The 20,044-nt window shown below is 42.3% G+C and overlaps 1 protein-coding gene across 1 annotated transcript; it reads right to left on the bottom strand.

The window, feature by feature from the left end:
- IL10RB (interleukin 10 receptor subunit beta) lies at nucleotides 1–17,640 on the bottom strand. The gene is made up of 6 exons (XM_060234320.1): nucleotides 17,499–17,640; nucleotides 14,346–14,503; nucleotides 10,345–10,511; nucleotides 1,961–2,111; nucleotides 1,039–1,181; nucleotides 1–493 (listed from the first exon to the last, which is right to left on the bottom strand). The coding sequence occupies exons 1-6, from the start codon at nucleotides 17,636–17,638 to the stop codon at nucleotides 230–232; spliced, it is 1,023 nt and encodes a 340-aa protein (XP_060090303.1). The 5' UTR covers nucleotides 17,639–17,640; the 3' UTR covers nucleotides 1–229.
- Between the last annotated feature and the right edge of the window lie 2,404 nt (nucleotides 17,641–20,044).

A 20,044-nucleotide genomic window follows, 5' to 3' on the forward strand; every position in this document is an offset into this window, starting at 1 on the left:
TTTTTAAAAAGTTGAATATTAGTGTAAATTTATGTAAGTGCAATCTGCTTAATAAATATTTTGGCTACATTTATCTGTAAAATAAATGCTTCCTTATTACAAAAATAAACCTCTAAATTGCAGAGCTGCTATATAAAATTGTCTAATAAAGCTTCTTGTAGCTTAATAAATGTAAGTTGCGATAAAACTGTATGCAAAATTACAATTTTGAAATTGATAATGTGCATTATCAACTACCACTTTGTAAAATTCCTTTTGAATTATGTGTATTGTACCATTCGGTCTGAACAGTGTACAGAAGAGGAGTGTCTGAAACTTTTTTGGCCTCAGAGATTTCTTTGAAGTTTTGGAGCTGCTGCTTTGCATTGTTCACTTGCTCTTCAGATTCATCAGTACCACTTTTTAAGATCTCTGAAATGACAGTTATCTTCTCATGAGAATAATCTTCTTGTAATGCAAGAGACTGTGAACTGTGAAAAGGCTTGCTTAGAAACTGCAAAGAAAAAAAAAGTGTTTATCTTCACTGATAAATATGCACCACATCTGTGTTTGTCTATGCCCAAATGCACATCTAACTTTTTGAGCATCTGTGCAGTGAAGCTGCCAGTGTCACAGACATATCCTGACCCACAACCAGAAGAAACATCAGTCATGGCATAGCATTTTGTTAAGCAAGTAGCCAACTTTTTCTTAAACAGAAGCTGCAGGTTTTCTATCACAGAATACGTATGATGTATAAACACCAATTTACCTTTGCAAACATTATGCCAACACAAAGTCAAGATCGTTTAATTTTAGAAGTTTGCTTTAAAAAACAAGCAAAAATTCTTATGCAGAGCATAAATATAAGCTAAGAAATATGAGGTACTTTTCTGTTAAGCAAAGGTAAATGTTCAGTTTGTTGTTTATATGCCATCCTACATATCCAGGGCAGAGCATAAGACTGCAGAACTGACATTTTGCAAAGACTACAGCTTGGAGTACCAAAGATCTCTTAATCTACCCGAGTATATTTTGCAAGGTACAAAAAGAACAAACCTCTTTGAAATGCTGTGGTAAAGAATATGAAGGATGGAAGACATATTTGACCTGTTGTTTAACACATAAAAACATCCAGCAGCAGAGAAATAATACTATTAACCCTGATAGTAGACTAACAGTCAGCAGCATTGAACTTATACCTGCAAGAGAGAAAAAAAGATGACAAACATCTGAACTATTTATTCACTGCAAATATATAATGTAAGGAGCATATAATTGTCCAATCAACCACTATATTATTTTGAAATTAATTACCTCATAATAAAAACATAACAACTATGATGATATTTATAATGGATATTACCTGTGCTACTATGCGCAATGAGGAAACATTTGAATTGTATCTTGCTGGGGATAAGCCACATAGTGCTTTTGTCCTATTGAAGATGGCTTATCAGTCATGCTAGATCTAATGGAAGCCATTTTATATATGTAAAAACAAAGACAAGTCTAATACACAACAATCTGTTGTAGCAACAGATCATATATATTTTCTTCTTTTGACTAGAATATTTCATAACTATCTCCAGGGCTTTTTTGGTAGAAAAAGCCCAGCAGGAGCTCATTTGCATATTAGTTTACACCCTCTGACACCAAGCCAGCTGGAACTGCATTCCTGTGCATTCCTGCTCAAAAAAAGCCCTGACTACATGTTTGGCTCTGTTTACCAATAACAAAGCCAACCAATGAAGTATTCAACCAAGGCTGCAATCGCATAGTCACTTACTTGGGTGTAAGTACTGAACTAGTATGATTTCTGATTCAACATGTATAGGATTAGCATGCATATTTATAACTGTTTTTAGAAACTCTATTTTTCAAACAATATATTGCCATTTGTTCCAAAGCAAGGAAAAATAAGTGCATAGAATTACAAGAATTCCCTTCATGAATACACTTTTAATTATTTAAATATTACCATTGTCAGTTGTTTTAATACAGGACATTTTGCTCCACTCTCCTGTTTTATTCAACTCAGGAATAAATGCTCGAACTTGAATGCAATATGTTGTCCAGGGATTCAGGCTGGAGAGGTTTTCTGAATCGTACTTTATATTCACAATGTTCGTCTAGTAGAAAAGAATCCAAAGAATGAATTGACACATTAGTTTATAGTGCAGTCCTAACTTTTACTTTCACATGCTCAATGGGACAGGATTGCTACTAAGGGGGTTTTCAGACTGCAGTCACCTTTCATGCTTTTGCATGTGTTGTGCTGCTTCTGATGATCATACTATTGGTGGGATCAGTTCAGACTTCCCCTCATGGGTTCCCTCTATGCTGGGCTGAGATTTTTTTGCAAAGTTGCTGAAACATTTGAGCATTACTCCATCTCTCTTCCTTGGAATAAACAGGCAAAGTGCAATATCCTTATATGTAGATTTACATGAGAGTAGCCCCACTGATATCAGTAAATTTACTCTTGTGTAAATCATAGGAGGCTTTCAAACAGCAGAAAACTCTGAAGCAGAAAAGTTAATTTATTGGCTCAGTCACTTGGCCCCTGCCATTTTAAAACTTATTACCCTCCCAGCTGTTTAAGGTATTTTATCACCTTCTGACTTCTAAATCTGAATCTCTACTCTCTCAGGAACAGACAATTAGCTGTGACAGCTTTTCAAGGTTCTTTGCTGATAAAATAGCATGTTGTATGCTAATTTGCTGTTCACTTATGTAGAGGCATCTGCCTATATACATTAAGAGTTAACTTCCATTCTATGTATCTGAAGAAGTGTGCCTGCACACAAAAGCTCATACCTTGAATAAGTTTTTGTTGGTCTTAAAGATGCCACTGGACTAAAAATGTTCTGCGGCTTCAGACCAACATGGCTGCCCACCTGGATCTATGAATACACTCTAACTGTGATCACACACATTAAATAATGCACTTTCAATCCACTTTCAGTGCACTTTCCAACTGAATTTTGCCAGTTCACACAGTAAAATCCCATTGGAAAGTACATTGAATGTGGATTGAAAGTTCATTATTTAGTGTATGTGATTGCTACCTCTGATCTGGATGCTGTCTCTAAGACAGGCCTGACAGAAGAAATGCTTAATATATTGTCTGATCTGCTTATGGAGCATTTTGATGGGTATTGATAAGATCTTGAAATCTGTGAAGGCAACTGCATGGCCAATGGACCCCAACCCATTCTAAGAACCACATAATTAAACCCTTGATAGCTATCATAAATCAGTCACTAGCCCAAGGCACCTTCCCTCAAGCACTCAAACAGGTGGTTATCTGGCCACTAGTTTAAAAAAACATCTCTAGACAAAAATGATGCTAATTATCGCCGTTTCTAATCTACCCTTTCTAGGCAAAGCGACTGAGAGACCTACTCTGGGTCTTAGATAATTCATGGGTTCTAGATCCTCTTCAGTCTAGTTTCAGGTCGTTGTGGTTGTTATTGAGCCTGCTTCGGTGGGGAGGGCAGGGTATAAATAAAAATTTATTATTATTATTTTATTTATATTCCGCTCAGTCACCCATGGGGGCTCAGAGCGGAGTACATTATAGTAAAAATGAAATCACAATAAAATCACAGTAACATTACAATAAAAACCAGTTACAATATTTAGTAAAAGTACAAAAGGATGGTCCAGCAAGATGGTATAGCAAAATGGTATAGCAGGATGGTACAACAGAACAGCACAGGTTGGGCTATGGGACAGAGATGACTCCGGTGGCTTCTGCCTGAATGCAAACAACTGTCATATTTCTTTGCTGCTCCTCCAGGATCTATTTGCGGTCTTTGATGTAGTAAATCATGCCACTGTATTGAGGCATTTGGATCCAAAAGTGGGTATCGGGTTGTGCATTGGACAGGTTTAAATTGTTCGTCAAGCATCAGACTCAATGGATTGCTGTTGGAGATAATTTATCTTCAGTTTGGGAGTTGACCTGTGGAGATCCACAGAGTGCAATTTTATCCCTATGTTATCCAACCTCTAGAAGAAGAAGAAGATACTGGATTTATATCCCACCCTCCACTCCGAAGAGTCTCAGAGCGGCTCACAATCTCCTTTACCTTCCTCCCCCACAACAGACACCCTGTGAGGCGGGTGGGGCTGGAGAGGACTCTCACAGCAGCTGCCCTTTCAAGGACAACCTCTGCCAGAGCTATGGCTGACCCAAGGCCATGCTAGCAGGTGCAAGTGGAGGAGTGGGGAATCAAACCCGGTTCTCCCAGATAAGAGTCCGCATACTTAACCACTACACCAAACTGGCTCTAGATCAGGGGTGTCAAACTTGTTTGTTATGAGGGCCAGATCTGACATAAATGAGACCTTGAGGGGCCAGGCCATGTTGTGTTGGGCTGAGCCGTGTCGGGCCAGGCCATGGATGATTCCACATTTGGCGTTTGCCTCCCTTTCACTCCGAGGTTGTTCCATGCGGGTGTGATTTCCCAATTCCGCACTAGAGGATTTCTTCCGGATTATTGAGACTTAGTTGGAACATGCATGTAAATCCCATTCTCCTACCTGGAGTTTTTAATCTGTGACTTTCCCTCCCCCCTTTTGTTTTTATAATTATTCTTTATATTGTGTTTTCATAATGTTTTATTTATATTGAAAGCCGCCTTAAGTTCTGCAAGGGAGAAAAGTAGCTAACAAATGTTTTAAATACATAAATAAAATTCTGCGGTCATTCCATTGGCTGCCCATCAATTACCGAGCTCAGTAATTACACGTACAAAGCCTGTCATGACCTTGGTCCCTCATATCTCCAAGCCTGCCTGTCCCTCATGCTCCACCACAACAGCTTTGGCCATCTCAGCCGAGCCTTCTGCAGATGCCATTGTCCATGTTTATGTGTTCTCTGCTGTAGCTCCCACCTTATGGAATGTTCCCTTGATGCGGTCAGAAAGGCTTCCACTCTCCTGGCTTTCCACAAACTATGCAAAACATAATTATTCAAGAGCACTTTTCTGCACAGGTAACTAAGACTGTACTGTAATTAAATGGTCCAAAAAGTTGTATTGATAAATCAACAAGGACTGTGGCCTATACTGTACTTTATACTACTGTACTGTATTATACAGTATTATAATTACACAACAAACTATGTAGTTTCTACACCATTTAGCATAATACGTCTAAATGTTTATGCTTTGTTTCAGCTCTATTTTACATTTCTGTTTATTTTTAGATTTCTATAGTCCAAAATGTACTGTACTATTCATTGGAAGTCCCACCTGTTGACAGTACTTTACTTATACTATGTTATCTGTCTTGAGTCTCAGGAAGAAAGGCAGACTGTAAATAACCTTAATAAAATAATTTCTGGCACAAGAAGAAATAATGGGTGGAGTTACGAAGCACTGTCTCCTTTGTGCATCAGCATCAGACATTCTGCCATAACAGACTGGTACTACTGATTTCTCTTGTAGGATCAGAAGAACAAGGGACAAGCCCTTTTCCTTCATCTAAGTCACCATCATGTCTGGGAAGCTGAGTAAAAATAGCTGATTCTGTCCTCTCTTTGCTTTGTGCCACATCTTGCAATTCCTGTGGTCAAACAGCAAATGGAAGAGGACCCTGATCTGTTTTAGCCCCTGACAGTACAGTATAACAAGTCCCCAGAAAGTTCAATGCCACCTATCTGCCCCTAATCCAAAAACCTAACCTACAAGCGGCCAACATTGCCATCACAGCTTTATTTCTTGAAGCTACCAAGTAACTTTATGACTGAAAAGAAAATCCAAGTTTCTCATATGAAATCACATATGATCCCACAATTTGCATTTTAAAAAATAAAAACATTCAGTAAATAATTACACTGAAGCTGCATTTTTTCCTGCACACCACCTCTACTATCATTAAATGATTTGCAAATACTAGTGAGGCAAATACTAGATCTTTCATCTGTCAGCAAGAGCGTGTGTATAATAATCACTTTGGATTGTTGTTTTCAAAGTTATCTACTTGATCACATTTATAGCCATTCCATTTCTCCCAGGAACTCTTGGTATTGGAAATGGAAGGGGCAGGCTATCCAATTGTATCCTTATACCATTGTGAGGTAGATTAAAGCTGAGAATAACTGGCCCAAGACCAGACCATGAGCCTTGTGGCTGAGCTGGATTGAAACACAGACCTCTCCCTGGACTATAGAGCAGGGGTGGGGAACCTTTTTTCTGCCTAGGGCCATTTGGATATTTATAATTTCATTTGTGGGCCATACAAAATTATCAGCTTAAAAAACAGTGCTCCGCCAAGGGAGAATGATTCAGGCGGCAAAATTAATGTAAATAACTGTTTTTCTATTTGAAGTCATGTGGGGAGAGCCTAATTTGGCACACACACACACACATACACACACACACACACAACCGCTGCCCTAGGCAAATGCCTAGCTCCAGGGCTTTTTTTGTAGAAAAAGCCCAGCAGGAACTCATCAGCATATTAGACCAAATATCCTAATATTAGCATATTAGGTCACACACTCATCAGCATATTAGGCCACACCATCTGGGATAATCAAGTGCAAATTGAACTGGTGATAGCTGGCTCCCCACCCCTGCCACCCTGTTACCACCTCAACCAACTTTTTATTGGGGAATATTAATATTTCTTAGCTCAAAATGGCAAGCTCACAAGAGGTGAGGTGAAGCAGGACCTCTGTCAATGTTTACAGAGATAGACCACTGAAAATCCTTTGGTTAAATTAATGGATTTTATTATAGGAAATGATTTTTCAAATAGTTACATCCCATTCAAATAATTTTCAAGCATACAAGAGGAATCACAGAGTTTAGCTGTGGGGGGTTATACAGTTACCTAGTCCTTGCAGAGTAGGCTCAGTCAGAGGAAACACGAGGCCTCTGGAGAAAGAGTTCTCTTGAGAGGGGGTAGGGGTGAAGGCAGGAAGGGATGGATGTTGGGAAGGATGCCAGGGAGGATGGGAAGGTGCTAGGAAGGTAGTCTTGACAGGTGGCCTGTTTTCTAGGGTCAGTTAGGTCACATCAAGAGATCCAATTGTCCAATGGGGAAGCAGAATGTCAAAAACCCAAATACCCAATTGAAAATCAGAGTGTCATATTCAAACATCCAATGAAAACAGGGTGTCTTAATCAGTCTGGCCAAATGGGTTTATGGCCCTGTTTTTGCTGACACTGGAGAGCCAGTTTGGTGTAGTGGTTAAGTGTGTGGACTCTTATCTGGGAGAACCAGGTTTGATTCCCAACTCCTCCACTTGCAACCTGCTAGCATGGCCTTGGGTCCGCCATAGCTCTGGCAGAGGTTGTCCTTGAAAGGGCAGCTGCTGTGAGAGCCCTCTCCAGCCCCACCCACCTCACAGGGTGTCTGTTGTGGGGGAGGAAGGTAAAGGAGATTGTGAGCCGCTCTGAGACTCTTTGGAGTGGAGGGCGGGATATAAATCCAATATCTTCTTCTTCTTCCTTTGAAGCTCACCAAAAGTGATAGATTTCTCCCTACATGTCAGGATGGATAGCCATTCATCAAGTGTTCAGGAGATTGGTTAACTCTGATAGCCTTTAGCAGTAATTAAAGAAAAATAGAAATTCTATAGAACTCTGATTCCCTGGCAGAAATGTGAGACCAGATTACAGATATAGCACACATCCACACAACAATATGACCCTTTGGTCTTTAACCTTTCTGTTTCTGCTGTCTTTCCTGAAGACTAGAAGACCATACATACAGACCATTTGTTTATATGTTGCCAGTTTTATGTTTTGGGAATAGGCTTGAAAGGGGTTACCACAAGGGGTGAAGGAATTTTTACAGCTTTGTCCACTATGTCCCTTTCTCGGCCTGGAGTTGTTCATTTCCAGGATCAGAAAAATGGATGCTCTTTAGCCTTTCAGCACAGCCAAGATGTCTGCCCAACCTGTGAACCAGACTTGACATCCTTCCAGCCTGCCTAGGGCCTAGATTGAACCGGATTTGCCTCTCTTATGTGCAAAAGAGACCATCCAGTTCAAATGGGTATTGCTGTGTCATATTAATATTCTAGAGTTACATTGCAATATCACATTTCAGGGGTGCATTGTTTGGGTGTCAGTCTAGGGGTGTCTTTCAGGGTCTCAACCCCTCCCTCCCTCCCTTCATGTGGAAACTTCAGCTGTTCCCAGCAGACCTTAAAGGGCACCCACATACCCCTGCAGAAGTCCTTCACAATGCCACTCATGCTCCATGGAGAGTGAGGGAGAGGGAGCGAGAGAGAGGGAGGGAGAGAGGGTAAGAAAGAAAGGGAAAGAAAGAAATGGGGGGAAGAAAGGGAAATAAATGGAAATAAAAAATGGGGGAGAAAAAGAAATAAACGGAAATAAAAAATGGGGGAGGAAAGGGAAATTAAATGGAAGGAAGAAAGAAAGAAGAATAAAGGGAAATAAAGAAATAGCGGGGGGAAAGGGGAAGATAGTGAAATAAAGAAATGAGATAAATATAGGGAAATAAAGAAAGGGGGAAAGGAAGGGAAAAAAAGAAATGGTGGGAAGAAAGGGAAAGAAAGAAATGGGAATAAAAGGTAATAAAGGAAGATAAAGAAAGGGGAAAACAAAAGAGGAATAAAGGGAAAGAAAGGGAAATAATGAAAGGGGGGAAGAAAGAGGAATTAAGGGAAACAAAAAAATGGGGGAAGACATAGAAAGAAAGGGAAATAAAGAAATGAGGGGGAAACTTACCTGAACCGTGACAGTGACTTTTCCAGGCCCTGCAGTGATCCTGGCTGGCCAGCCAGGTCTCAGGGAGGCTTCAGTGCAGCGCAGCTGGGCCCTGCATTCCCTGCCGGCCCCAGGGTGGCTGCTGCACAGTGTGGCTGGGCCCCACAATCCTCGCTGGCCAGCCAGGGCCCAGAGAGGCCACCACGTGGCTCGTCTCAGCCCAGCAATCCCCGAGGGTCAGTCCAAGTGGTTTTGAAGGCCGTAAATGGCCCTAGGGCTGGACGTATCCCATCCCTGCTATAAAAAGGCAAAGGTAGTCTCCTGTGCAAGCACCAGTCATTTCCGACTCTGGGGTGACGTCGCATCGTGACATTTTCACAGCAGACTTTTTACGGGGTGGTTTACGATTGCCTTCCCCAGTCATCTACACTTTCCCCCCATCAAGCTGGGTACTCATTTTACCGACCTCAGAAGGGTGGAAGGCTGAGTCAACCATGAGTTGACTATCTGAACCCAGCTTCTGCCAGTATTGAACTCAGGTTGTGAGCAAAGAGTTTGACTGCAGTACTGCAGCTTTACCACTCTGCACCACGGGGTTCACTCAACCCCTGCTATAGAGCCACCTATTTGCTATACCAGAGGCCTGCAACCTATGGCTCTGTGGCCAAATGCTGCTTAATATTTAACTTGATGCTGTTCTTTAAAGAAGAAATTTAATCTTTAAGTTAAAGCAGAGGTGTCTAACTCATTTGTTATGAGGGCCAGATTTGACACAAATGGGGCTTTGTGGGGCTGAGCCATGTGTCTCATAAAATGTAATGCCAGGGAGTTGAGATATAAATTTTATAAATACAAACATGCATAAAACTCTTGTGATATTTTGTTTAAAATGGAAATGTGGGGGAATACTGGCAATGCAATTTTAAAAACAAAACAAGAGAAAAAAGCGCAAGGATTACAGAAGAAACTAAAAATATAGTAGTATAAAATGCTCTGAACCTGGGAAAACATGAAATGGCTGGGAATTGCAAGCTTCTCCCCCCCACCTCACCCCCGAGTCTACTAAGGTTGACAATGGCTCTCCAGTGCAATATCCCCTTCGACTGTGGGTTCCCACATTAGAGTACTCACTAGGCACCAGTTCATTCAGCAGAGGCAAGCTGGCTCAAAGCATCAACCCTTTATTTGTAAGGAGCTTCAACTGGCCATATATACTGCAAAAAGCTGCAAAATGCTGCTTTAGCTCCACTCCACTGAAATACATTGCAGCACAAAGTTGCAAGGGAAACAAAGAATGGATTTTCCATTAAGGACTGTGGGTGCAGCTTTGCAAGCCCAGAAGCCAGCAAAGACAAGCCAGAAGGAGCTGGGAATTTCATTAGCAGTCTCTGAGCTTCAAAGGGTGAGAAAGGACAGAAAGACTACTTAAATAAATAAAGAAGAACAGGATGGGGAGGAGGAGGGAGAAAATTGTCATGAACCTGACTGAAGCTCTGGGTGGGCCAGTTGTGGCCCGTGGGCAAGGAGTTTGACAGCCTTGAGTTAAAGTGTGTGGGATGAGTTTTTCTACACTTTTAAATGCATAGAGTTTTTCCTATACTTTTGAATACAGAAGGACACCTCCAACCCCCCTACAAATGCCACAATCAAAACTGCCAGCAAGCCTTACCTGTTCATCATAGTCTTTCTTCCAGATTAGCACATTGTAAACCATATTACCATAAATGCTCTGTATGTGCCTACTGTCACCATTCTGTTGAAAAAAAGGACCTTTGACTTCTACATACAAAGCCCTTGGTCTTGGTTCAACATCTACTTCAGGGGGTCCAATAACTGCTAAAGAGAAAAGAAAGCAAGATGCAACTTCTGTTTTTCATATTGGTTTTGGAGCCATTTATACATGCAGCACTTCATATAAATCAGGTGATTTTTGAGGGGGCTGAGAAAGGAACCTTGGACTTACCATGAAGGTTACTTCTATTTGAGGTAGAGGCAGGGGCCCAGGCCAGAGACATTTGACCCAGTAACATCATCAATTTCCCGGGGGCTGGGGCCCAGCCGGAGACATTTAATCCAGTGACATCACAGGCAGGGGCCTCCATTATCACTACCTATGAATTTATGGAGAAGCTCCCTCCTCATAAATTTAGGGAGCATCCCCCCAACAATGCCCATGGACCGGGCCAAACCCAGAAAAAGGTGGGAGTTGGCCAGTGGTTATAGTGGTATCTCAGAGGTCTCTTGCTGTGTCCTGTTTTTGAAATTCACTTTTAGAATAGTCACTTTAAGATCTGCAAATATGCATATCATGTGCATAGGACAAACTAATGGTCACAAATTTGACAGTAAAAGGCAATACAGAAAAGCTTTAGGGGAACATTTCCCTTTCCCCCGCTGTTTTCTGATGACCCTGAAGCATGGGGAGGGCCTCCAAATTGGGGGGTCCCCTGCCCCCAACTGGGGATTCATAACCCTATGCCTGGGTGGTGAACAATTGTCAATACACACCTACTTGACCAAGTCTTTAAGAGTGTAATCATTTTGAAAAAAAAAAAAAAGGCTTGCTGGGGCCATTAATTTTCAAAAGGATCTGGTTCAGCATCCACTTAAATGAATGTAAACAATCACAGGCTTGAAGAAGACACGAAATATCTATCTGCCAAAAGAACCCCCAAATACTAAAGCAATATGTATGCAACATAGCAATACAGTGTTATTCTTCCCCCCAATTTCTTCTCCAATCATTAATTAGTTGAACAAAGTTTGAGTCCAGTAACACCTTTAAGACTTAATAAATTTTATTCTGGGTACAAGCTATCCTGTGCTAGCACACTTTGTCAGATACATTGAAAACAGTTTCCTCAACCCTTACTTACAGTGGTTGGGTGGTTGTCAGAAAAGCCAAGTTCCTTAAGTATTACATATAGGTAAGAAAGGAGGGGTAAGTAACTGAACAATAAATCCAGCTAAGATTGGAATAACACATTGGGTAAGATGTGTAAATCACAGTAAATTGGTATACAGATAATAAGGTAAAGGTAGGTAAAAGTAGTCCCCTGTGCAAGCACCAGTCGTTTCCGACTCTGGGGTGACATTGCTTTCACGTTTTTACGGGGTGGTTTGAAATTGCCTTCCCCAGTCATCTACACTTTCACCCCAGCACACTGGGTACTCATTTTACTGATCTTGGAAGGATGAAAGGCTGAGTCAACCTGGAGCCGGCTACCTGAACCCAGCTTCCACCGGGATCGAACTCAGATCGTGAGCAGGGAGCTCAGACTGCAGTACTGCAGCTTTACCAGTCTGCACCATGGGGCTCTTACAGATAATAAAGCAGTCAACAAATGTGAGAACTGAGTTGGAGCCCAGTGGCATCTTTAACACCAACAAAGTGGTGTCTATAGCCCCCTTCACAATGCCTTCTTACTTTTTGATATTTTTTCAGACACAAGGGGTTTCAGGGTTACAGACACACACAAATATTTCTCTGACATGAGGCATGGGTGTTTTTTTTTTGCTAGGGGGCAGGATTGGGTATAAATTGAGAAGAGGAAGGAGGATGAGGAGGATATTATTATTGGATTTATATCCTGCCCTATACTCTGAATCAAAGTGGCTCACAATCTCCTTTACCTCCCCCCACCCTCCAACAGACACCCTGTGAGGTAGGTTGGGCTAAGAGAGCTCTTACAACAGCTGCCCTTTCAAGGACAACTCCTGCGAAAGTGATGTTTGACTCAAGGCCATTCCAGCAGCTGCAAGTAGAGGAGTGGGGAATCAAACCCAGTTCTCCCAGATAAGAGTCTGGGCGCTTAACTACTGCACCAAACTGGCTGTCACCAATTACATGTTGGGTTCAGTATATGCTACAGTTTATAGCTGCTGTTGATACCTAAATCATTCAGTTTTCACTTATACTCAGAAATCAGACTTTCATTTCATTTCATGTATTCAACATATCCTGCCCTATTCACAAAATGGGCTCAGGATGGCTCACATCATAAAACCAACAGCAGGAAAACAATAAATAAGATCAATGATTAATAGCAAAAAAAAGGCTCATGCCAGAGAAAATAAGTGTGTGCAATCTAAATGAAACAGTGTACATGCACACAAAAGCTGATGCCCAGAATAGAACTTGGTTGGTTCTTAAAGGTGCTACTGGCCTCAAATTTTGTTCTTAAAGGCCTCGGATCTTCATGTCCACCCACACTCAATCTCACTTTCCCCCCAAATGTAAATTGGAACTGAACAAGTATTTTGAATCCACCAAAGAGAGCCTGCAGTCTAACCGTTGGTACATTAAAAGTGGATGTAGCCAGCCAGGCTTTATTTTCCAACAGACACCAAACTTATAAGGATTGATATGTGCTGGATATCAATACTTTAGTAATTAATCCAGAGAATCCAAAGATACAAGTGAAAACTTTTGCAGATCTCAATTACCTTACAATATCAAGAGTCCTTCAACACTCCAGATTGGCTGGATGGATGAAAAAAATAGCCACTTTTCTAGATCTCAGAGAGGTCTGTATTTCATGTGTGCTGAAACAGCTAGGCCAGGAAAGAAAGTTACCAGATCTCCTCACCCCCTTGACTCAGGTCTGCCAATGTAATTGACACCATCCCTCTAATCCATTTGTATCTGTTTTAGCTCAATTAGCATTTCTAAGAAGCTGAAGTTGTAAAGTCATTACACACTTTGCAACTCACAGGGAAGATCACACATAGCCTTTATCACCCCATTCATGCCTTTGAAGCCCCAAGTCCTGCGTTGGTTGCCCAGTGGGGGCTTAGCCCCCACTGGGAAAATCCAAGGGGGGCTCCAGCCCCCAAGCCCCTACGTAGTTAAGCCTTTGGGTAGAGGAGGATATCCTGATGCTGCAGTACACCGTCTCCCATAATCCCTGGAGGAAGGATATCACATCATTCCTTCTGTCCCTGCGGAGGGGCAGACCCCCCTCTTAAGTTCTTTTCCTGCCCGAGCATCAGGATGTCCCCTTCTCCTCAGATGGCAAAGCAACACCCCTTTATATACTGAAAATAAATCCCATCACCTATAATTTAGGTGTGAGTAGGGACAGTGTTAGTTAATGGGCAACAGGTGCACATTTGCCCAACAACAATTAGTGCAGATTTTTGTTTGGATAGATGTATATACATCGAACTCCACCCCCCACCCCCGCATTCCATTCATTGGAATTGTCTTACTTGGTTTGCATTTTCTCTCTCATGTGAACATTTAAATAATATTGGTTTGGGGGGAATATTTGGTAAACGTTGCTCTCTCCTTCCCAGAATCTAACTTTGGGAGTACAAAGAAGACATGCATTTTTTATGTTATATCATTTTTCCAATGCCTTATTATTATTACTACATTGTAATATATAATGAAATAATTATACAACTCACGGCCCGGTTGCTAAGAGGCCACGGACCGGTACTGGTCCATGGACTGGAGGTTGGGGATCCCTGCAATAGACACTTTGGAGAACATTAATTCATAGAGTCACCATAAGTTGGAAGCAACCTGACTGCACTTAATACACAAAGAGTTGTTTCATTAAACAAAATTTTTATCCCTACAACGGGATTGTGCCACTGTTAAGTCAGTCAGGACAAAACCACACACTGCCTACCAGTGGAATAATAATGGTAAAAAAGACTTACTATCTATTGGTGTGAAGGCAATGCTTTTCCAGTTTGACTGTTCCTTCTCAGATTCAGTTCTAACTCTTACAGTATAATTACCATATAGAGGTAAACTTGATATACTGCACTCTGTGAAAGCAATTCTTGTACACAGATCAGTGAATCCAGCAGACTGTCTGTAAAAAGGAATGTTCAAGAAAAGAAATTTGTTCATGGTAGGTACTAAAACTCACTGTTCATCCACTTCTCATGCTTATCACTGCACTTTCTCTAAATAAAATTAGAATAATTTAAATAAATTAGAATGCAGATGTATAAAAAACATGTTTGATTTTATAGGTTTACTTTTTCTTTGTGATACAGAATAGAACTTCCAAGCCTTCACTACTACAATGCCTGTGAGAAGGTAATATACCCTTCTTTGTGATTGCAACTTGTTCTTTTCATAATTAGGGAGGCCTGTCATGGAACGTGCTAACAGGCTTTTATAAAGCAATGCTTCCCCCCACCCCCCAAAAAGAGAATCTGAAATACATCTCTGAAAAAGTGTTTTGATTTTATTGAAGTTATATGGTGGTGGAAATGGAAGGCTGTACATCCCACAAATTACATGATTTTTTTTTCTTAGCCAACTTTAATTTTAAGATGTTGGGGTAGATATCTTAAAATTAACTTCTTGTTTTGAGTAAAATGAGTTAAGGCATGGAATCTGTTGCAGCATAAACTCTGAAAAGATGACAAAACAATACAATAAAGCAACTTAAGGTGAAAGAGATGACTTGCACAGAATTTTGCTCTGGACCATAAGTAAGTCTTTCTGAAGCTGGGATCTCCTAAAGCAGTAATGTCAAACTCAATTGTTATGAGGGCCAGATCTGACATAAATGAGACCTTGCTGGGCTGGGCCATGTTGGACCGGGCCATGTGTGTACCTTTTTAAGATTGGTGGGTTCAATGCAATGAAGGGGCGAGGTGGTAGTGATCATCAGCTCTTTATTAGGTACAGCATAGTATAGGACTGCACTCAAGACTGACTAACTGGGCCCACAGGGTCAACTATATTCAACTCAGGGTTCCCGCGCAAGCACGTTATTGGATCATTCAAACCAGCAGGGGGGCCATGATTGGAGCAGGGCAGCAGGGATTTGGATCCTGCTGCCCATTGTTCCCGAGTCCCCAAGCTCAGCCCTTATGGCTCCAATGAGCCTTGCAGGAACACCCAATAAGTCTTCAGTTTGGTCCGCATACATAACAGATAGCAAAGATATAAACTTTATAAAGGACACAAACACAATTAAAGATTTTTTTTTTTTAGAAAAAAAAACTTATGCTTAAAACATAAGCACTCATTGGTCTTAAAGGTGTTTTTTTTGTATCTCCCAAGGAATCCAGGGAACTGGGCAAAGGAAGCTCTGGCTCTTTCCTTCCTTCCCCAGGGGACAAGGAGGGGGAGGAGCCTCAGCCAATAGAAAGAAAAGAGGCTTGGATCAGTAGGTGTACTGTGTGATTGAGAGAGCATGGCAAAGCAAGTTCTCCCCCCCCCTTCCTCTGTAACTCCTGTGTGACTGAGCAAACCTGACAAAGCAAGCTGTGTTGGAGAAGGAAGCAAGAGAGAGGGAGAAGGAAGCAGACAACAGCCAGTTGCTTGGGGGCCTGGTAGGAGCCCTCCAGGGGCCTGATTGACACCCCTGCTCCAAAGCATCTAACCTACTCTGTTTTCTAGAACAGTGGGTCTTACATACTTTGTCCATTGAAAACAGCAGTTCTGCCCATCAATGTATCTAATTCTTAACCTGGCCAAATCTGAGGATATGTAAATCAGATATTGGAGCTGTGAACGAACGATCCAGATTTTTCTACAAACCTGAAAAACATCTTAGGTTTGCATAAAACACTCTAATCTTTAAAAAATGAAATGTTAAAAATGATAAAAGGAACACCTGTAGCGTTAAGAAACAGATACCTTCAGTGGCTGTTGGTAGGCAAACACAACAGTTCTGCCAGCATTTCCAGGGTTGGTTTGTCTGTAAAAGGCATAGGGAGCCCTTTTCAGAGCTATTTTGGCCTTTGAGGCAAGACTCAACAACACTGGGCAGCTTGTGGCAACACAGCTTCCATGGCTCACCCAAGACTGGCTGCTCACTACTGCTTAACAGCAGCCCCTGCACAGGTGCCAGTGTAGTGCTTAGAGTTTCAGACTAGAATCTGAGAGACCCAGCTTGGAATCCCTGCTCTGCCATGGAAGCTCCCTTGGGTCACCATAGGCCAGTCACCTGCTCTCTTGCTGGTTTGTTGTGAGGATGATACACAGCAGAGAAGAATGATGTAAACTGCTTTGTGTCCCCATTGTAGAGAAAGGCAAGGTATAAATGAAGTAAATAAATCATAACAGCTGGAGACTGGGGCAAGGACAGGCTCAGGAGAGAAGGAGGGAAAGTTCAAGACAGAGGGGCAGATTGGCTGATAGATGGGGGGACAGAAGGAAGTAGGAAAAAGGAAGTTGCAATGGGGGCTTTCAGGAAAGATCAATAGTGGGGAAGAAAATGAGATGCCCCCACAAGTCCTGACTTTGAAGATGTTATACTTCAGCCCTAGCTGATTACCCACAAAACCTTCTGGCCCATTTATAATGCAAAATGCATTAATGCAAGGGTCCCCCCCTTTCCGGTACTCTGTGGTGTGCATCAATTGAACTTATATCAAGGCAGTTTTTCATAAACACATGTCATTTTGGTTCTCTGCAAAACCAGTGTATGTATTTGCTACAGTCCATAGAACTGCCACTTTGTTTTTTACAGCACTGGTGTAGAAAATGGTGCAAATGTGCATCAGGGATGGTGATTAATATATGGCAAACACAAACATTTCCATAATTTTTTTTGAAGAAAAAGAGCTATTAGGAATAAATGTACAGAGGGAACTATCCTAAGCCAGTCTGCTTGGAAGTAAGTCCCATTTTGTTTCAATGGGGCTAGTGTTCTTAAGATTGCAGCCTATATCACTGAAACATCATGTAACATTCTCATTGCATATAACTCAACTATCTGTCTAAATAGTGAAACAACCTATACATGTTTTCAGTTGGATGCTTTAACTGCAGCAGTCAAAATAGAAATACAAGTTGTATTTTTAAAAAGTATATTCTATGTAAGCTATTTCTTATATACTTACCTTTTATACTGGATGGTGTAAGTCACATTTTGCTTGTGAAGAGTAATTGCATCCCACTGGAGAGTGCTGTTAAAAGTAACTGAATGAACTCTTACATTTTGAGGCTCAGGTACAACGCCATGTACTGCAAATACAAACATAATACACTATTTAATGTGTAACACTGAGGATCTTTTACAAATTGGGAAAAAACAAAGAATTAATTGCATTGATTATATATTCTTGGTGGACATAAGAAGTATATATATCATAGCTGCATTGTGTTCACTAAAACACACCCTTGTCTACAGTAATCAGTTTTAAGAATCCTGGAATATTTAGTTCTGTGAGCTGCAACTCAAAATTAATATTGACAAATTTAAGAGAAGGGCATATACATGGATCAAAGAAGACTAGAAAAGAAGCCATACCAAAAATATAACAACAACAAAAAAAGATCTTGGGGAGTATAAGAGGAGCTCAGAGATAAAAAGGCTATTCAGTTTTCAAACATTTAAGCCAGAGGTGTCAAATTCATTTGTTATGATCTGGCATAAATGTCACTTTGTCAGCCCAGACCATGTGTGTTATAAAATGTAAGGACAGGTATTAGAGAGACAGTTTTTTAAATAAAGGACAGCAACTGCTAAGCTCTGAGTTGGTGTGTCCTCACTGAAAAGTCTCATGGGCTGGGGTGGGGGGTGGGTGGGCAGGGGAAAACCCACGTGGGCAGACTGGAGAACTAGAGGTGCAGCACCTCTTCCCCAGCCTGCTCTTACCACTAATGAAGAAGAAGACTGCAGATTTATACCCCGCCCTTCTCTATGAATCAGAGTCCCAGAGCAGCTTACAATCTCCTTTATCTTCTTCCCCCACAACAGACAAGGATAGCCTCTGCAAGAGCTATGGCTGACCCAAGGCCATTCCAGCAAGTGGAGGAGTGGAAATCAAACCCGGTTCTTCCAGATAAGAGTCCACACACTTAACCACTACACCAGACTGGCTCTCTGGTGTGAGATTGGGCCACAGGATAAAAATGAGAAGTAGTTGGATGTTGTGACCTCCCTGCTGCCCCTGAGCCACTATGGAAGAGGACTGGGAAAATGTTGAACTAGGTGCAAGGCCAACCAGGTCCAAGGCCATGTGCATGCTGGCACCCAGGTGAGGCAAAGCCTGATAAAATGGAGATGCCTGTTCAGCAGCAGCCACCTCTAGCCAGGGCTGCCATGCAATCCACAGTGGGGTGACGCTGGGGGTTCAAGCCAGAGATCGTCAGCAAGCTGTAACACTCCCATATGGTGGCAGCAGCCATCCCAGGTCAAAGACTGCTGGACTGCAAACACAAGGCATGCATGTGGCAGAGGCTGCTGCCACTCAGTGACCAGTATAGCCAGGGATCATCAGTACCACCCCCTCGCATGAAGCGGCAGCAACCTACAGCTGTTCGTTGTTCCATGGGGGGAAAGCCCAGCTGCTGAGTCACGTGCTTGATGGCAGCACTAGCCCCCAATGTGTGCAAGAAACAGTCAGGGAGGCATGCAACCTTGCCTTGGGACCCTGAGCCAGCATGAATGCAGCTGCAGCAGCTCCCAACTTACTATGAGACTATGAACTATGAAAATAGTTCTCTGACAATAGAATGAGGATTAGGCAAAGGGAGGAGGTTTTTTATGCAACAGATTTTAGCCAGCCATCAAGAAAGGAAACAAATCGGAACATATATAATTGGCTGACTTTTTGTTTAAATTATTTAAATGAGTGGCAACATGGTGTAGTGGTTAGACTAGGATGTGGGAGACTGAGGTTCAAATCCCTATTCTGCCGCAGAATCTTGCTGGTCAGTCTTGGGCCAGTCACATGCTCTCAGCCTAAGCCCTCCTCATAAAGTTCTCGCGGAGGAGACAATGTAAACCACTTTGGGTTCCTACTGTGGAGATCTTCCATAGGAGATCAATAGACTGAGATGAATTAATTTAAATTTTAAAAATTTTGGTATAGCAACAAGTCACCACAAGAATAGACTAATAAGGAAGCAGCGTGACTGTGGAAAGTATTCCCTTCCTTTTACGTTGTCATTAAACAGGGAGCTGCTGGTGATACTTTGGGATCCCATCTTAAGGTATACAGCTGTAATACATGGCTGAGTGATTCTTTCCAACTCTGTGATTTGTCAGCACAGTTTGTCTTTCTTACTGCCAGTCTGTCGCACCCTGGGCACCCCTCCTGGTCTCCCGGTGCCGCTGTCGCCCCTCCCGGGCACTCTGGGGCGTTCCCCGGAGGTCTCAGAAACAGGGGGTGGGTGCCGGGTTACTTCACCACAGGCCCCCTTTCTCCTCCTGGCTGTGCCGCCACGGGTCAGGCGGCTCTCCTCCTCTCTGCCCAGCGCTGGGCTCAGCTTCTCCCTCCTGCTCCCCGACGTCTCGCTCTGGCCAGGCTCCTCGGACCCGGAGACGGGCTCGTCGGCTGAGAGGCGTAGTTCGGGCGGCTGTTGGCGCCCCGTCAGCCCGGGTGAGGGGTGGGGCCACCGCGGGGGCTTGGGAAGGTGTGGGAGGCTCTCGGGGCGGCGA

Source organism: Heteronotia binoei, chromosome 3, assembly GCF_032191835.1.
Source record: "Heteronotia binoei isolate CCM8104 ecotype False Entrance Well chromosome 3, APGP_CSIRO_Hbin_v1, whole genome shotgun sequence".
Lineage (NCBI taxonomy): Eukaryota > Metazoa > Chordata > Lepidosauria > Squamata > Gekkonidae > Heteronotia > Heteronotia binoei.